The following is a 16148-nucleotide window of genomic DNA, read 5'->3' as shown; positions in this document are numbered from 1 at the left end:
TATAGGACATTTTATGTCAGTTATTCACAGTGGAATTAACTCTACAGTTCAGAAAGCATTGAAACTCAAGGGCTGGAGGTGTTTGCTTTATTCCCTGTGCCACACCTATAAGAGAGCTGCTGTACTTTGACCAGAGCAATATGAAAGTCATTGTAGACTATCCAGTATAATAAGGGTTTGGTCATAAAGGAAATAAAAGGAATCTTCACTGGAATGTCAAATCCAGTGACATGTTTCCGCTATATTGTTTCATTTACAATTGCCTCTATATTCACTCATGCTAGCAGAGAAAAAAAAAAACATTCCACATAAGGAACGTCACAATGAACTTCAACAGTTAAACGTTAAATAACTACAGCTAGCACCGGTGGCCTGAACACCCCACCCAATGCCAACACAGGGAAGACAGAGATATCCACTATGCAAATAAGGGTTGGAGTCCAGTGTCTTCAGATGACAGCCTCCACAGTTAACGCTTCACTTCCTTATCTCATCATCTCTGCGTGATCCTATGGCCTATTCAATAGCAATTTAAACATTTGCATCAAATTAGACTAAACAAAGAAACACAGCACATCTGGTTAATTTTTCAAGCATTTTACTGGTATAACATGCAAAAAGAAGTTATCGCACTTATGTTAGCATACACCTTTTTACCTGCATACAATTTGCATGAGCTTTTATTTGTGTTTTTTTTTCTTTTCTAAGTTTAATTTCATTCAGGATTATGATCTTTTTTAAATAGTAATTCATAGCCAGATTATCAGAAAACATGTCAAACAGAGTATGGGAAAGTTTTGTTAAGGCTATACATGTATAATGAGTCTCGTACATCAACAAATGTTTCACTTTGTTTATTCACTTAATACATTGGTACACCTTTCATTAACTATTTCTCATAACTGAATATTGACATAATAAAAGATAAACTAAGCAAGTAATTATTTACTTATTGGCCACATGAAAGTTGCGCAATCATTTGCACCAAATGCAGAGAAGTTGCAATGAACTGTCTTATCAATGAACTGTTTAATGACACCTCAAATAAAACCGAACTATTAAGGTATTTAAATGATATATTTAGTATGCAAATCTAAACCTAACCTTTTAGTTGCCAAACAAAAGTAATCTTCACTAAGGTTTCACTGGGTGGGGCCTTTTGCTGCATCAAACATCTTCTTTCTTCCCTCCATACCAGACATGGCCTCCACGTTCTTCCTCCAGTCACTGTCCTCAACTGGCCTCTTCTGCAGAAAAGGACAGAAGTGTTTCTATTAACTATAGCCATGGTTCAGCCGCCATGTTTCATTTGAATGAACAATTTCAAAGGAAAACCGGTTACTTTCAAAGACTTAAGGTTAAGCTGGTTATCAAAGCCACTAGTCCCTGCTGGTAGATGCTGTAACTACACCATCTAGGTCTAAAACAACATCTTTCTCCATTGACAGGCATTTAATGTGGCATTAGCTACTTCGTGCAGTAAATCGAGCTTTGATGATCTCACTGTTCTTGGAACAGTTTGAGACAGACATGAACAATTCAATGGATTGTTAAAGTCGAAATAAAGCAGAAGTAGCGCAAGATCTTTTCTTCCGTATTGTGACATACATCCGAGCGTAATGGATTACTGAAAAAAGAAAAATGTATGACGGGGACTTGGTTCTGATGTGCACTCAAAAGTGGAGGCAGATGAATGTGAGATTTTAAAGGGATAGTTCGCCCAAAGATGAAACTTTCCTGTTAATTTACTTCCTCGTCCATTTCCTTACTCATCCATGATGTAGTTGACTTTTTTCTTCAGTAGAACAGTAAAGAAGATTTTTAGCTGAAACCTTGGTGTTTCGTATAATAAAAATCAATGGCTACCGTCACTTTGAGAGTCAAAAAAACATAGTACAGGCAAAACAAAATGAATATCCGCGGCTTCTGACGATGGATTGAGGTCTTATGAAGTGAAACTGAACATTATTTACAACATTATTATCTGTAATCCACAGCCAAGGCAAATGGTCCTGAGCGTCAATCTTCCCCACTTGAGATCACGCATATACAGGTTGCGGCATCCAGGATAAGTACAAGCAGTGTTGAGGAAAGTTACTTTTAAAGTAATGCATTACAATATTGCGTTACTCCCTAAAAAGTAACTAATTGCTTTACTTAGTTACTTTTTATGGAAAGTAATGCATTATATTACTTTTGCGTTACTTTTACTCATCTGGGCTGGGTTGGGCTGTTTGTTTTTTTTTTAATAAAAAAGGCAAATGTAAAGACCCTTTCCCACCAAAAGTGAAATGAATAAGACTCAGGCTGAAGGAAATGCAAATTCACTCCTGTACAGTAGAGGGCGCAACTCAAACAAACCTTTCAGCTGAGTTGCCATTCTGGAATACAGAAGAATATGATGCAGGAGAAGAAGGAAATGAGCAAATGCCTGCTCACATGTAGTCTAGAACTAGTCTAGAATAACCCAACATGGGGACAGGAGAGCTGTCAGTCAATAAATGGGAAAACAAAGTAACTTGCATTACTTATTTGAAAAAGTAACTGTTACTTTGTTGTAAATTTAAAAGTAATTCATTACTTTACTAGTTACTTGAAAAAAGTAATCTGAATATGTAACTCACATTACTTGTAATGAGTTACCCCCAACACTGAGCACAAGTAAGTACGATTTTGATGAGCAATACAACATGTTTTGACCATCAAAGTGATGGTTGCCATTGACTTGTATTATATGAATGACCAAGGACCACGGTTTCAGCTAAAAATATTCTTTACTGTTCAACTGAAGAAAGAAAGTCACGTAGATCTTGGATGGCCTGAGGGTGAGTAAATTAACAGCAAATTTTAATTTATGGGTGAACTAACCCTTTAAGTGGACTAAATGATTGGACATACTTCACCAGAGAGAAGTCCAGTTATAACATTTTGTTTGAACATTACGAGGTTAAAATTATGCTTTTCAATGAAACGCATGCCTAGATGAATTGTTTGCAGATTTATAACACGCATTTAGAAAATTGGTTTTCATTTCATGCCGACTTTAACTGGATACTCGCTCTGACTGACTCATTGAATCAGCAAGTTGTTGTTGACTTGTGAACAGATAAGAGAATGGGATTAGTCCAATTCACAAATGAATCATTCAATGCAATTTTGTGAACTGATTCAACAGGTTCATTGAAAAGGATAAGCTCCAGGGTTGCCAGGTTTTCACAACAAAACCTGTCCAATTGCTACTTAAAACTAGTCTAATCGCATTGTCCCCCGTGTTTCAGGGGGTAAAATCTGCATTTTGGTGGGGTTCCCCTGGTAAAATTTGCAGAAACACTTTATTTTACAGTGCCATAGTTACATTACTACATATACTTACTATAGTAATAACAGTAAATTATGCATAATTACAAGTAACTAACCCTAAACCAAACCATAACCCTAGTTGTAACTCTTTAGTAAGTACATGTAGTTGATTAATAGTACTCAGTACTTATTTGAGTCATTGCAATGTAAAATAAAGTGCAACCAAATTTGCATTCCAGGGGCTAAATATCATGTTATTTGGGATTGCTTCAACCCGCGGACATGAAAAACAACCCACGGCAACAGTGTTAAAGTAGCAAAGTTCCATGGGAAAACCATGGACTTGGCAACACTGATCAGCTTGTGCCTCAAAGTGGATGCCAATTTTTTTCAGTTCGGAATAATAAGGAATTGTATGTTTACATGAAATGTAGTGGAGTAAAAAGTTCAATATTATGCTTTGGAATGTAGTGAAGTAAAAATAATGGTTTGCTAAAATAAAAAAATTATCTGATAATGTACAGACTTGAAAAAATGTACTTAAGTACAGGAACAAAGTAATAATACTTTACTACTGTCTATCACTGGGTAATCGACAACACGCGGCAGATATGATCCGAAGACATTAAATTGAAAATAACCCATAACGTCCCTTTAATCTGCTGGTTTCACTACTCTATTAAAGGCTTGGTCTCTCTGGTCTCGGTATGTTGTGTTTCATCTCTTTGATCAAATAAGCGCAATAAAAAAGGTTATTTGCATTGAATTCAGCTATGCATCTACACAAAAGCTTTTCTTCTAGTGTACCGCACTTCTGTTGTCCACTCTCGTGTCTGTCATCCAACACCCAACCTCTATTATATTCAAGACAAACACTGAAAAGAATTAACATTGTCACTGTTTGGTCTCCAAAAACGTTGCCTTTTACTCCTCCGCTTCACATCCCATGAGCCTCCGCCTTTCAAACAGCTGTTGTAGGTGATGTCATTCTTCTGTCTGAGCTCTGTTAAGCTCTGAATAGTCAGGGTGCATTGTTTCTTTTCATATCTTCACGGTGAGCATTGCCGATTGCTTGATCCACAGGTTGTCCAAGTGCCAATCCAGATAGTTTAGGGAGTAAGGTGAAAAGGTTAGTAATGTTTTTAGGCCTTTCACTGGCGTAACCTTGAGGGATTAACAGTTTTCTCTCATTATCTTACATGGAGCATTCCAAAATTTCCTACTTGTTTAGTTTTGTTTTATATGGTGCAGGCATTTGTACCAATATACCCATTTGACTATGTAAGCATTGCTTTAATTGGTCCTATAACTTTGTTTATGTGTTCAGATGACATCATACCTTCTCAGTATCCTCTTTTTTCACAGATTTGAGGTTGGCTCGTAGGTCCATTGAGACTTTGTGTTTTGAGCCTAGGAGAGATCGGAGGATGGCATCTGCAGAAACCCTCACCCTCCTCAGGGTGGGCCGCTTGAACTTCCCCCTCAGGTCCAGAACCTTAATGTTCAGGTCTTTGATCTAGAGGATGGATGGTCATTTGATTACTTACTTATTAGATATCTAAGCATATAGATAGGCTTTGTTCCAAAAGCTAGTGAGCTCCCTACATAGATAGCTACGTACTGTAGGCATAATATATTATATGCAGCATTATTATACTTTTCAGTCAGGTTTTAGATCAATGCACAGTATGGAAACTGCACTGTTGAAGGTCAGCAATGACCTGTTGCAAGTTCTGAATGCTTGTTCGTATGCGGTGCTTGTCTTGTTGGATTCAAGCACTGCATTCGATACAACTGATCATAGTATTTTGTTACATTGGATGGAAACGTTGGTGGGTATTCATGGAACCTTCTCAGTGAGCACTGGGAAGTTTTCTTCTTCATCGGTTTCCCTGTTATGCGGTGTGCCCCAAGGGTATATTTTAGGCCCTCTTCTCTTTTCACTTTATATGCTCCCCTTGGGTGCCATTTTTAAGAAATCTAAGATCTCCTACCACTGCTATGCTGATGATACACAATAGAACATACTTTTTAACAGTCACAAAGTAAGTTTGTCATCAAATGTAGTATCTACTCAGACAGTGTGCAATTTTGGATGCAGCTCATGTACTGTATTTGTTGTGGAGAAGTCAATCCTGTAATGCACTGCAGCAAACAAAGCAAGAGAAATGTCAATTATGAACAAAATTCTTTGAATAGGGAAATGTGTATCTAAAATATTTGATACATTATTTAAAAAGTACTGTTTTAGCCACCGTTTGTGTGTACTTTGAGTTTTTATGCTGATTAGAGTGCTATGTTGTTAGCTTAGCAACATGCTAATGCCAAACTGTATCAGAATCAATTTGGAGTTGATTCTCATGAGTAACTGTTTGTATGACACACATTCGCAATATATTTACGTTGTTCCTAATTAGGTTCCATTTCTGTTGGCATGCTCCCTTAAGGCCCATTCATACAAAGGACATTAACTATAATGATAAAGATATCGTTTTTATCTACTGTAAAAGATAGCACAACTATAATGATAATGGCATAGGAATGATATCGTTGGAATCACTTTCAGAATGATTTTTTTCCCCAACTGATGAACACTGACAGCCAATCAGAATTTGTCCTGCTTTAATGAGCTCGAGCATTTAAAGTGGCAGACGACAAATCTTATAATAAAAGAACGTTACCATTTAATGGTTTGGACGTTAATATCGTTATTGTTATCTTCGTAGTTATCGTTCTTGGTGTGAACGGGCCTTTGCCTATGTAGGGAGTAGACTGCAAGAGAGCTCACATAGTTTTGGAACAGCCATTTTCCCCCTTTTCAAGAAATCACAATCCTAAATGCTCAGAACTGCATACTAATATTAGAAGCCTCCAAATAGACCAGATGAAGACAGCATGTTGTTACATTGTCCAACTGGTTATTAAACTATGGCTTATGTGGATTTTCATACCTCACGCTTATTCAGTAAGACTTTGGCTTCAATATCATAGCGCTCCTCATCCACCACATCAATCTTAGCATGAAGCTCTTGACAGAGGACCTAAAAGAGCCAGAAATGTTAATTGAGTTTCAGGAATTCTATTTGAAGTGAATTCGTATAATATTACACAGTGTAATGACTAACAAAATAAGGCTTAACCAAAAGGTCTTTTATTATGAGAACGAAATATCATATGGCACATTTTCCTACTTATCTTTTACTCAGACATACATCTCATAACAATGAGCATGGTTGGCTTGGATGTCTGTTTACCTTGCAATTAGTCAAATTAAGATAGACAGGCACTGGGCAGGACATTTGCATCAGCCTTATGAAAGCTAATAATATGCAAATAAAGCTGGGTGGGGTGGCGTGGGCAGCAGTGATTCTCCCATTAGATTTCAAGTCCGTGAGGTTTTTCGTGTGGCACCAAAATGTGCTATACTGAATGTTTGGAGTTGGACTTCATTATGGCATGAGGTTACCTGAAGCTCAGCGAATGACATTCCCTGCATCTGTAGAGGAGGAGCTTTCTCCGTCAGATACCTCTGCTTCTCTTCCTCTTTATCTAACACTTCCTGTTCCAGCTCCTCCTTGGCTTTGGCCACCATCAAACTCTGAACACACACAAGTAAATGTCAGTGCTCCTGTCCCAATACCCACACTTGCGGTCAACCACTTGTCTACTTTCATGATGTATTTCCTGTATTTGGCCCAAGTGTTTAAGTGGACGTGAAGACTGCAAGTGTGTGTAGAACTTTTGATTACCTGATGGGACACACTTATTATGGAAGCTTGTTTCTGCCTCTGAATAAAAAATAAAAAAGTTAATTGTGACTTTTTATCTCAGAATTTTGACCTTCTGAGGGTTTTTTTCAGTTGCAAGTTATAAAGTCAGAATTGCAAGATATAAAGTCAGAATTACGTGATATAAAGTTGTAATTGTGAGTTATAAAGTCAGAATTACGCGATATAAAGCCAGAATTGCTTGATGTAAAGTCGGAACTGCATGATGTAAAGTCAGAATTACGTGATGTAAAGTCGGAATTGCATGATGTAAAGTCAGAATTGCGTGATATAAAGCCGGAATTGCATGATATAAAGTCGGAATTGAGTGATGTAAAGTCAGAATCGCGTGATGTAAAGTCAGAATTGCATGATATAAAGTCAGAATTGAGTGATGTAAAGTCGGAATTGCATGATGTAAAGTCGGAATTGCGTGATGTAAAGTCGGAATTGCGTGATGTAAAGTCGGAATTGCGTGATGTAAAGTAGGAATTGCGTGATGTAAAGCCGGAATTGCATAATATAATGTTGGAATTGAGTGATGTAAAGTCAGAATTGAGTGATGTAAAGTCGGAATTGCATGATGTAAAGTCGGAATTGCATGATGTAAAGTCGGAATTGCGTGATGTAAAGTAGGAATTGCGTGATGTAAAGCCGGAATTGCATAATATAATGTTGGAATTGAGTGATGTAAAGTCAGAATTGCGTGATGTAAAGTCAGAATTGCGTGATGTAAAGTCGGAATTGAGTGATGTAAAGTCAGAATTGCGTGATGTAAAGTCAGAATTGCATGATATAAAGTCAGAATTGAGTGATGTAAAGTCGGAATTGGGTGATGTAAAGTCGGAATTGCGTGATGTAAAGCCGGAATTGCGTGATGTAAAGTCGGAATTGCGTGATGTAAAGTAGGAATTGTGTGATGTAAAGCCGGAATTGCATAATATAATGTTGGAATTGAGTGATGTAAAGTCAGAATTGCGTGATGTAAAGTCGGAATTGAGTGATGTAAAGTCAGAATTGTGTGATGTAAAGTCAGAATTGCGTGATGTAAAGTCAGAATTGCATGATATAAAGCCGGAATTGCATAATATAATGTTGGAATTGAGTGATGTATAGTCGGAATTGAGTGATGTAAAGTCAGAATTGCGTGATGTAAAGCCGGAATTACGTGATGTAAAGTCGGAATTGCGTGATGTAAAGCCGGAATTGCATGATGTAAAGCCAGAATTGCGTGATGTAAAGTCGTAATTGCGTGATGTAAAGTCGGAATTGCGATTTATGAAGCCGGAATTGTGTGATGTAAAGTCGGAATTGCATGATGTAAAGTCAGGAATTGCGTGATGTAAAGTCGGAATTGCGATTTATGAAGTCGGAATTGTGAGTTATAAAGTCGGAATTGTGAGTTATAAAGTCGGAATTGTGAGTTATAAAGTCGGAATTGCGAGATATAAAGTCAGAATTGCGAGTTATAAAGTCAGAATTGTGTGATATAAAGTCAGAATTGCGTGATGTAAAGTTGCAATTATAATAATCTTGCAATTCTGACTGTATAACACACAACTGTGCGAAATAAAGTCAGAATTGTAAGATATAAACTCACAATTCTGAGAAAAACTTTTTTCTCAGAATTGGACTTTATAACTCACAATTCTGACGAGAAGTTAAGAAGTTAGAATTGCGAGATAAGTCACAATTACCTTTTTCCCCCCCTTTTTTTAATTTAGTGGTGGAAACAAGCTTCCATACACTTATAGTGTTGTAAAAGTGCAAGTAAAGTTTTAAAGAGCTTTATTTACACATTTTGATTTTCAATACTTGCACAAAATAAACATATAAATGTCTGTTCAGTAGTCTCTTTGTCACAAATGACACAATTTAGTTATTGTGGTGCTTCTAATTAAGTGATGAAAAGCAGTTGCAAGCATTTTACAAAACAGCCTATACTCACAGTGCACGATTGCAGGGCATATGAGGTCATGTACATGATGAATGATGGGATATGCTTAGCCTCAAATACTGATCCAAAATGTCATTGGAGATGGTGTGGATTTAGTGTGCATTAAGGGCACTGAGTTTTGGCATTTATCAGACCTGGGACAGTCTTGCACACTTACTTCATGTCATGTACACGCACAGTCAAAGTGGCCAAGATCGCAAGTATTGGGACAGACCCAACATTATCTTGTTTTAGACACATGTCTGCCATCTAGTGGTGTGTTTAATGACTCAATATAACTATTGTTCATATTAGTGATTTGAACAAAACTCAAACCCAGAGCACAAACCCTTGGTTGGTGCTCTGATTTTAAGACGTGGTACCGAACGCCAGTTCCACTGAATCTTTCTATGACTTTGCACCGTCTGAACAAGACCGACATAGAAGTTCCCAGCCATAGAAAAACTGCTTCAGCAGATGGCATCACTGCTATTGTAAATGCCAGGTTTTTTAAAGGTTGTGATTTTTGAGATATTTTGAGAACCACTACCTATGTTGAATCTTAACTCATCCCGCACCATTTGTGCTATGGAAGATGAAGGGAGAAAAACGTAAATGTGAATGTAAATGTGAATTTATGTGTGTTACAAACCAACCTTTAGCATAAGCTTTCTTGAGGCTGAGATCTTGGACTTCCTCTGGGCCACAGATGTGAAAGTTAAAATGCAGTACAAGTAGTACAGATAATCAAATAATCAAAATTTTAGTCATTAATTCGAGAAAATGATGCATAACTTACCTCTTGCCTGAAAATACAGCATAGAATGTGCATTGGCATAGGATGAAAACTTATTAGACCAATGTAGAGATTATTGTTTTTATAAATTCCAGTTTACACCAAGAGCGATAACTAATAACTATAATGATAACAGTATAATTTTAAATTAAATTTTGTAACACCTTTTAAACAAACTTTGATGTTGGCTTGATAAAGCCCAAACCTTGAACCGGGACTTGAACTCAGGGTTGCCTTGTGTACAGTTGCGGCAAATGTATTATTTTGTCAGCTTTGGAATTCCATACCCACAGTGCTATTGCTCTCTTTCATCAGTTAGTCTCAGAATAATAATAATAATAATAATAATAATGTTTAAATTGTAGAACAATGTTGGCTTGAGAAAGTGATAGCCATCAGCTCTTTAATCCTGCTTTAAAGAGCTCATTTAAAACACTAGACGACAAAACTGCAGTGCACTTAGAATAAACAGAATGAGATCGTCCGCTGGTGTGGACTCTGATATAGTTATCGTTATAGTAATCTTTACAGTTATCGGTATTGGTGTGAACATATTTAGAGATACACACTCACCCTTGTTCCGGCATCTTGGCAGCTGAGCACTAAAAGAGAGCAAAACCAATGTTTTCTAGATTCATTTGATACATTCAATTTCATCCAGTCCTCCCACTGAATTCCCACTGAATGAATTTAGGAATACATCATGGCCACATCCTGTCCTGCTCTGACCCACTCAAAATTGTCTGCATGTCTCTGGTCAGTGACCTAAATGCCCCCCCAAACAAAGCCATGGGTGATCCTACTACCTTCTTAGCTGGATTAACACAAAGGCAAGAATTTGGACCCGTCCGGCTCCACAAACAGAAAGTCATCTAAATGGGTAAAGCATTTGGTGAGGAGTGATTGTTTTCTTTTGGAAAAAATAAATGCATGAGGTTGCAAGAAATGTGTTTTTATAAAGATATTCAGGGGTGTAAAATCAAAACAAGGAACTATTATATTATATTATATTATATTATATTATATTATATTATATTATATTATATTATATTATATTATATTATATTATATTATATTATATTATATTATATTATATTATATTATATTATATTATATTAATATACACAGATATTAATGCTTTAAAAAAAAAAAAAAAAATTATCTATGTAGATCTTTATCAGGCCCTATTGCTTCTAATACAATTTTGTAACTTTAATATCCATTCATTAAGATGCCTTTTTCAGTTTTGTCCCACAGCCAACTTCGGATGTTCGGATGTGCACATGTTCCATAAACTCTAATGGATCATGATAACCCACATAATCACCTGACCATTATGGGAGACTTTAGTAGGCTTAGGCTAATAAAAAATGATGTCAGGATGATAAATATATCCTTTTGTCAATGTTTCTTATCCTGATCTCATATTTTTTATATATATAATTAGCCTAAGCTTACTAAGTCTCTCATAATGTACCCCCCCCCCCCCCCCCCACCTACTTTATTAATGCAAGGATGTGATCAAAAGTGACAGTAAATTGATCAAAAGTGACAGTAAAGACATTTATAATGTTACAAAATATTCTATTTCAAATAAATGCTGTTCTTTTGAACTATCTATTCATCAAAGAATCCTGAAATAAAATTGTACACAACCGTTTTCAACATTGATATTAATAATAAATGTTTCTTGAGCATCAAACCATCATATTAGAATAATTTCTGAAGGATCATGTGATTCTGAAGACTGGAGATGCTGAAATGATGCTGAAAATTCAGATTTGAACACAGGAATAAATTACATTTAACAATATATTCACATAGAAAACAGTTATTTTAAATTGTAATAATATTTCACAATATTTATTTAATATATATATATATATATATATATATATATATATATATATATATATATATATATTGAAAAGACTATTAATAAGACAATAAAAGTGTATAAACAGATAAATGTATTCAATAAACAACCAAAGAAATGTACATATAATCTATCACTTAAATGGTTTGTTTCAATGTCTGTGGTGATTAGCAGATTCCCCATCATTAGAAGCTTCTTACCTTACAGTGTGGGTTTGTATGGTGTTGTCGTCAGACTGATTATTGATAACAGAACAGAGATGTGCTCTCTTATTTAACCCTCAGCGTCTCTGTATCTAATCTGTCAGTGGAGGATATTATTAGAGCACAAATCTTTCTCTCTCTCTCTCTCGCTCTCTCTCTCTCTCTCTCTCTCTCTCTCTCTCTCTCACATTAGGTTCATCTCATGGCTCCACAGCTCTTTCCTATCTGTCTGTCTGCTGCGCCAGTGGACCATCTCCAGTCTGGTTTATCTGCTCAGAGCTGATTGTTCTGCTATGCTGTGAAATGTCAATATACCGTGGCTCCAAAAAGTATTTGGACACTTAAGCCTCTCTTAATGTCGGAATGTCATTGTGTTGGATATAAAATATCAAACCAACTGGCAACTGCAAACAAAAGGTGCTAGAGTTTTCTCAAGATCAAAGGTGTGGTCACATTAACCATTGCTCATCAAAATTTTGCTGGCAAAATAGAGTAATTACAATAAGAATCTATATGATCAGGAGTTTTGCATGAGGGCAAATGTTCCGCTTGTTTTCCACTGGTTGTAGTGTGTGTTGTATAGTTATCTTTGTGAGGACCTTTTTTAGACCATTGGAATGAGGACAAAGTGAGTAAAGTGAGGACATTTTGGCTAGTGATCACATTCTGACACCCCTTTAAAGGACTGTTTGTGGGTTTAGACTTGGTCTTAGGGATAAATTTAGAATTAGGTTAAAGGGTTAGTTCACCCAAAAATGAAAATAATGTCAATTTATTACTCACCCTCATGTCGTTCCACACCTGTAAGACCTTCGTTAATCTTTGGAACACAAATTAAGATATTTTTGTTGAAATCTGATGGTTCAGTGAGGCCTGCATAGCCAGCAATGACATCTCCTCTCTCAAGATCCATAAAGGTACTTAAAACATATTTAACCCTTTAAGACCTGAAGGCTTTTTTAGAGTTTTTTTTTTTTTTTTTTTTTTTTTTTTTCTGAGCGACACACACAAAAGTAAAGACTCATAACTCCAAAACTGTAGCAAGGAGAGTCAAAAGGTAGGTATCATTTGATAGAACACTTTTTATATATATATAAAAAATATAAATTACATTACATTTGGACATTATCTTGCTGAGAAACAGCTGATAAAAGACAATATATATATATATATATATATATATATATATATAGATTTTTTTTTTTTTTTATAATTTTTCTTTTTTTTTTATTTGACATGGAATAACTCAGGAATGCAATAAGATCAGATAAAAAAATTCTTTTTTGGTGATGCTCTCCTATATGTGAGCTGCATCTGGTTCAGATTCCGTGGTGATAGCGTAAAGGATAGTTTAAAAAATTGTTGTTCATTTTTTCCGCAGCCAGGTGGCGCCAACGGGCGGTTCCGGTTTAGAGGCAATCTCAGCATGTTAGGAGTTTTTCAAAAAGGTTAGATGCATTAAAAAGATGAGATTCCAAGCTTTAAAATGATATCTATTTTGTGTTATTTCATGTTGGAAAACGTACATGGATGGGTCCGGGAACTTTGGATACACACTTCATCCCTGAAAGATGAGAGACATGTTTTTAGCCAAGTATGTTAAATCATTCTGTGAGTAATATCTTGTGATCAACGCAATATATTATGTTGATTTTGGATTCATTTTAATCTTGAGAATCTGCTTTAAATATTGATGTGCCATTTTTTATGATCTGTGCATTTTTCATGAAGTTATGAGCATGTGAAATATACATATTTGTATTTAGTTAGTGGCTGTGCTATTTTTGTTGTAAACGCATATTACTCAGACTCATTAGAAGGTGAAAACAACGCAATAGAAGCATATTGGATTTGAAGCATATTTGATATGAACATTTAAAGTCTCTGGTTTTGTATGCAAAAAGAATTTTTGTGCTACCTATATGGATTCAATTTTTATTGGCTCTTAAAGAGAGACACGCAAACGGGAGCTGCCAACACTCCATCTGGTCTTAAAGGGTTAAATCAGTTCATGTGAGTATAGTGGTTAAATATTAATATTATAAAGCAACAAGAATATTTTTTGTGCACCAAAAAAACCCAAAATAACAACTTAAATAGTGATGGCCGATTTCAAAACACTGCTTCAGGAAGCTTCAGAGCATTATGAATCAACGTGTCGAATCAGCTGTTCAGAGCGTGATTTCAGCAGTTTGGCGGTTTGACACACGATCTGAATCATGATTCGATACGATACGAAGCTTCCTGAAGCAGTGTTTTGAAATCGGCCATCACTAGATAAGTCGTTATTTAGTTTTTTTGGCGCACCAAAAATATTCTCATCGCTTTATAATATTAATATAGAACCACTGTACTCACATGAACTGATTTAAATATGTTTTTAGTACATTAATGGATCTTGAGAGAGGAAATGTCATTGCTGGCTATTGGAGGCCTCACTGAGCCATCGGATTTCAACTAAAGTATCTTAATTTGTGTTCCGAAGATTAACGAAGGTCTTACGAGTGTGGAACGGCATAAGGGTGAGTAATAAATGACACTTATTTTCATTTTTGGCTGAAACTAACCCTTTAAGGTTAGGGTTAGGATAAGAGTTAGGCACTTAGTTGTGATGGTTAGAGTAAGGAGCTCGGGACTGCATTATATCAATGAACGTCCTCACAAAGATAGTCATACAAACGTGTGTGTATATTAAATCCAGCACCTGTTGAGCAGCAGGGCAACATTCCTCTCTGAATTTTCTCCTCTTCTCACAGATCCCCCTGCAGCGCTGAATCATCTCGCTCAAACCCTCATCCACTCATGCTGACCTAGAAAAACACTGATATGATGGTCTCATTTCATGTATGCAATGATTGTGAATATGTATTTTTTAACAGTATAACCATAATTCCCCGTTGATTGATTACATTAAGAACTGCAAACATTTTTTTTTCCAAGTTTTCTGAAATGTTGTTTAAATATGCAAATGAGGCATTATCTAATTGAATATGCGCTCATTTGCATACATCTTCCAGAACTGAACTCATTGGATGAAGCTGGGTTTAAAATTCTTGTTTCATTTTGTAGACATATTAGATTTAAAGGTTGATTTTTACAGAGGGGTTTTGGATGTCTCTTTTTATCACACCATGATTTAAAAAACTTTCAGAGTATAGGAATATAAATAAAGTGAAAATTAATTTTATAAAATTCTGTCATTAATTACTCACCCTCATGTCGTTCTAAACCCGTTCATCTTCAGAACACAAATTAAGATATTTTTGAAATCCGAGAGGAATATTCTCATCCATAGACAGCAATTTAACCTCCACTTTCGAGGTCCAGAAAGATATTAAAGACATCGTAAAACAGTCAATGTGACTACAGAGGTTCAACCTTAATGTTACGAAGCGACGAGAATACTTTTTGTGCGCAAAAACAAAACAAAAATAATGACTTTATTCAACAATATCTTCTCTTCTGTGTCATTCTCATATGTTGTTTACATCCAGCACTTCCAGGTTCTTCGTCAGAATGCAGACATGCGTCATGCTGCTCACATGACCAATGTCGGCCAATACTGAGTCTGAACCTGGAAGCGCTGGATGTAAACAGCATATGAGAATGACACAGAAGAGAAGATATTGCTGAATAAAGTCGTTATTTTTGTTTTGTTTTGTTTTTGCGCACAAAAAGTATTCTCTATTCATAACATTAAGGTTGAACCACTGGAGTCATGTTGACTGTTTTAATCAGTCTTTAGTAACTTTCTGGACCTTGAAAGTGGTGGTTAAATTTCTGTTTATGGACGAGTCCTATTCCTCTCGGATTTCATCAAAAATATCTTAATTTGTGTTCTGAAGATGAACGAAGGTCTGACGGGTTTGGAACGACATGAGGGTGAGTAATTAATGACAGAAATGTCATTTTTGGGGGTGAACTAACCCTTTAATTGTGTACTTTAGATGTTTTCTTTCCTCTAGTTTGAAACAACACATTATGAAACGCATAGTTTACAAAATTGGACACTTAATGAAAAAACTAAACAAAAAACACAATAATGTTTTTGCCCATAGTGTCTTGTGTGAAGCACAATCAGTGTTGGTTTTATGAATCCAACTTGTTAGCATGACCTTACTAGACCTGCATGACCTTAAATTACCAGACCATCATGTTGCCATCACACAGGATCAGTGTTATGAAAATATATTTAGACTAAAGCCAGGCTGGCATCATACATCAGCAGCCACACTCTTCATTCACTCCTCCTGTGTTGACACCTGTGGCC

General features: G+C 36.0%; 1 protein-coding gene across 2 annotated transcripts; it reads right to left on the bottom strand.

Annotated features, from left to right (window-relative positions):
* Positions 1-581: 581 nt before the first annotated feature.
* On the bottom strand, positions 582-11984 carry tnni1a (troponin I type 1a (skeletal, slow)). Of its 2 annotated transcripts, XM_048179045.1 has the most exons (8): positions 11876-11984; positions 10373-10401; positions 9803-9809; positions 9660-9701; positions 6767-6898; positions 6252-6341; positions 4640-4816; positions 582-1247 (listed from the first exon to the last, which is right to left on the bottom strand). In XM_048179045.1, exons 2-8 carry the CDS (start codon positions 10384-10386, stop codon positions 1143-1145), a joined length of 567 nt encoding a protein of 188 aa, XP_048035002.1. In that variant the 5' UTR covers positions 10387-10401; positions 11876-11984; the 3' UTR covers positions 582-1142. The 2 variants fall into 2 exon arrangements, with proteins under 2 accessions (XP_048035002.1, XP_048035003.1); XM_048179046.1 differs by lacking the exon at positions 11876-11984 and having other exon boundaries at positions 10373-10498.
* Positions 11985-16148: the final 4164 nt, after the last annotated feature.

The sequence above is a fragment of the Megalobrama amblycephala genome, linkage group LG24 (genome assembly GCF_018812025.1).
Source record: "Megalobrama amblycephala isolate DHTTF-2021 linkage group LG24, ASM1881202v1, whole genome shotgun sequence".
Classification (NCBI taxonomy): Eukaryota; Metazoa; Chordata; class Actinopteri; order Cypriniformes; family Xenocyprididae; genus Megalobrama; species Megalobrama amblycephala.
The sequence above is the reverse complement of the archived record's forward strand: the minus strand, read 5'-3'. Positions and strand labels throughout refer to the sequence as shown.

Coding starts and splice junctions, on each gene's coding strand:
- tnni1a (XM_048179045.1), bottom strand. Junction 6,342..6,766: donor TGTCATTCGCTGAGCTTCAG/GTAACCTCATGC, acceptor TGGCTCTTTTAG/GTCCTCTGTCAAGAGCTTCA. Junction 1,248..4,639: donor AAAAAGAGGATACTGAGAAG/GTATGATGTCAT, acceptor CCTTTTCTGCAG/AAGAGGCCAGTTGAGGACAG.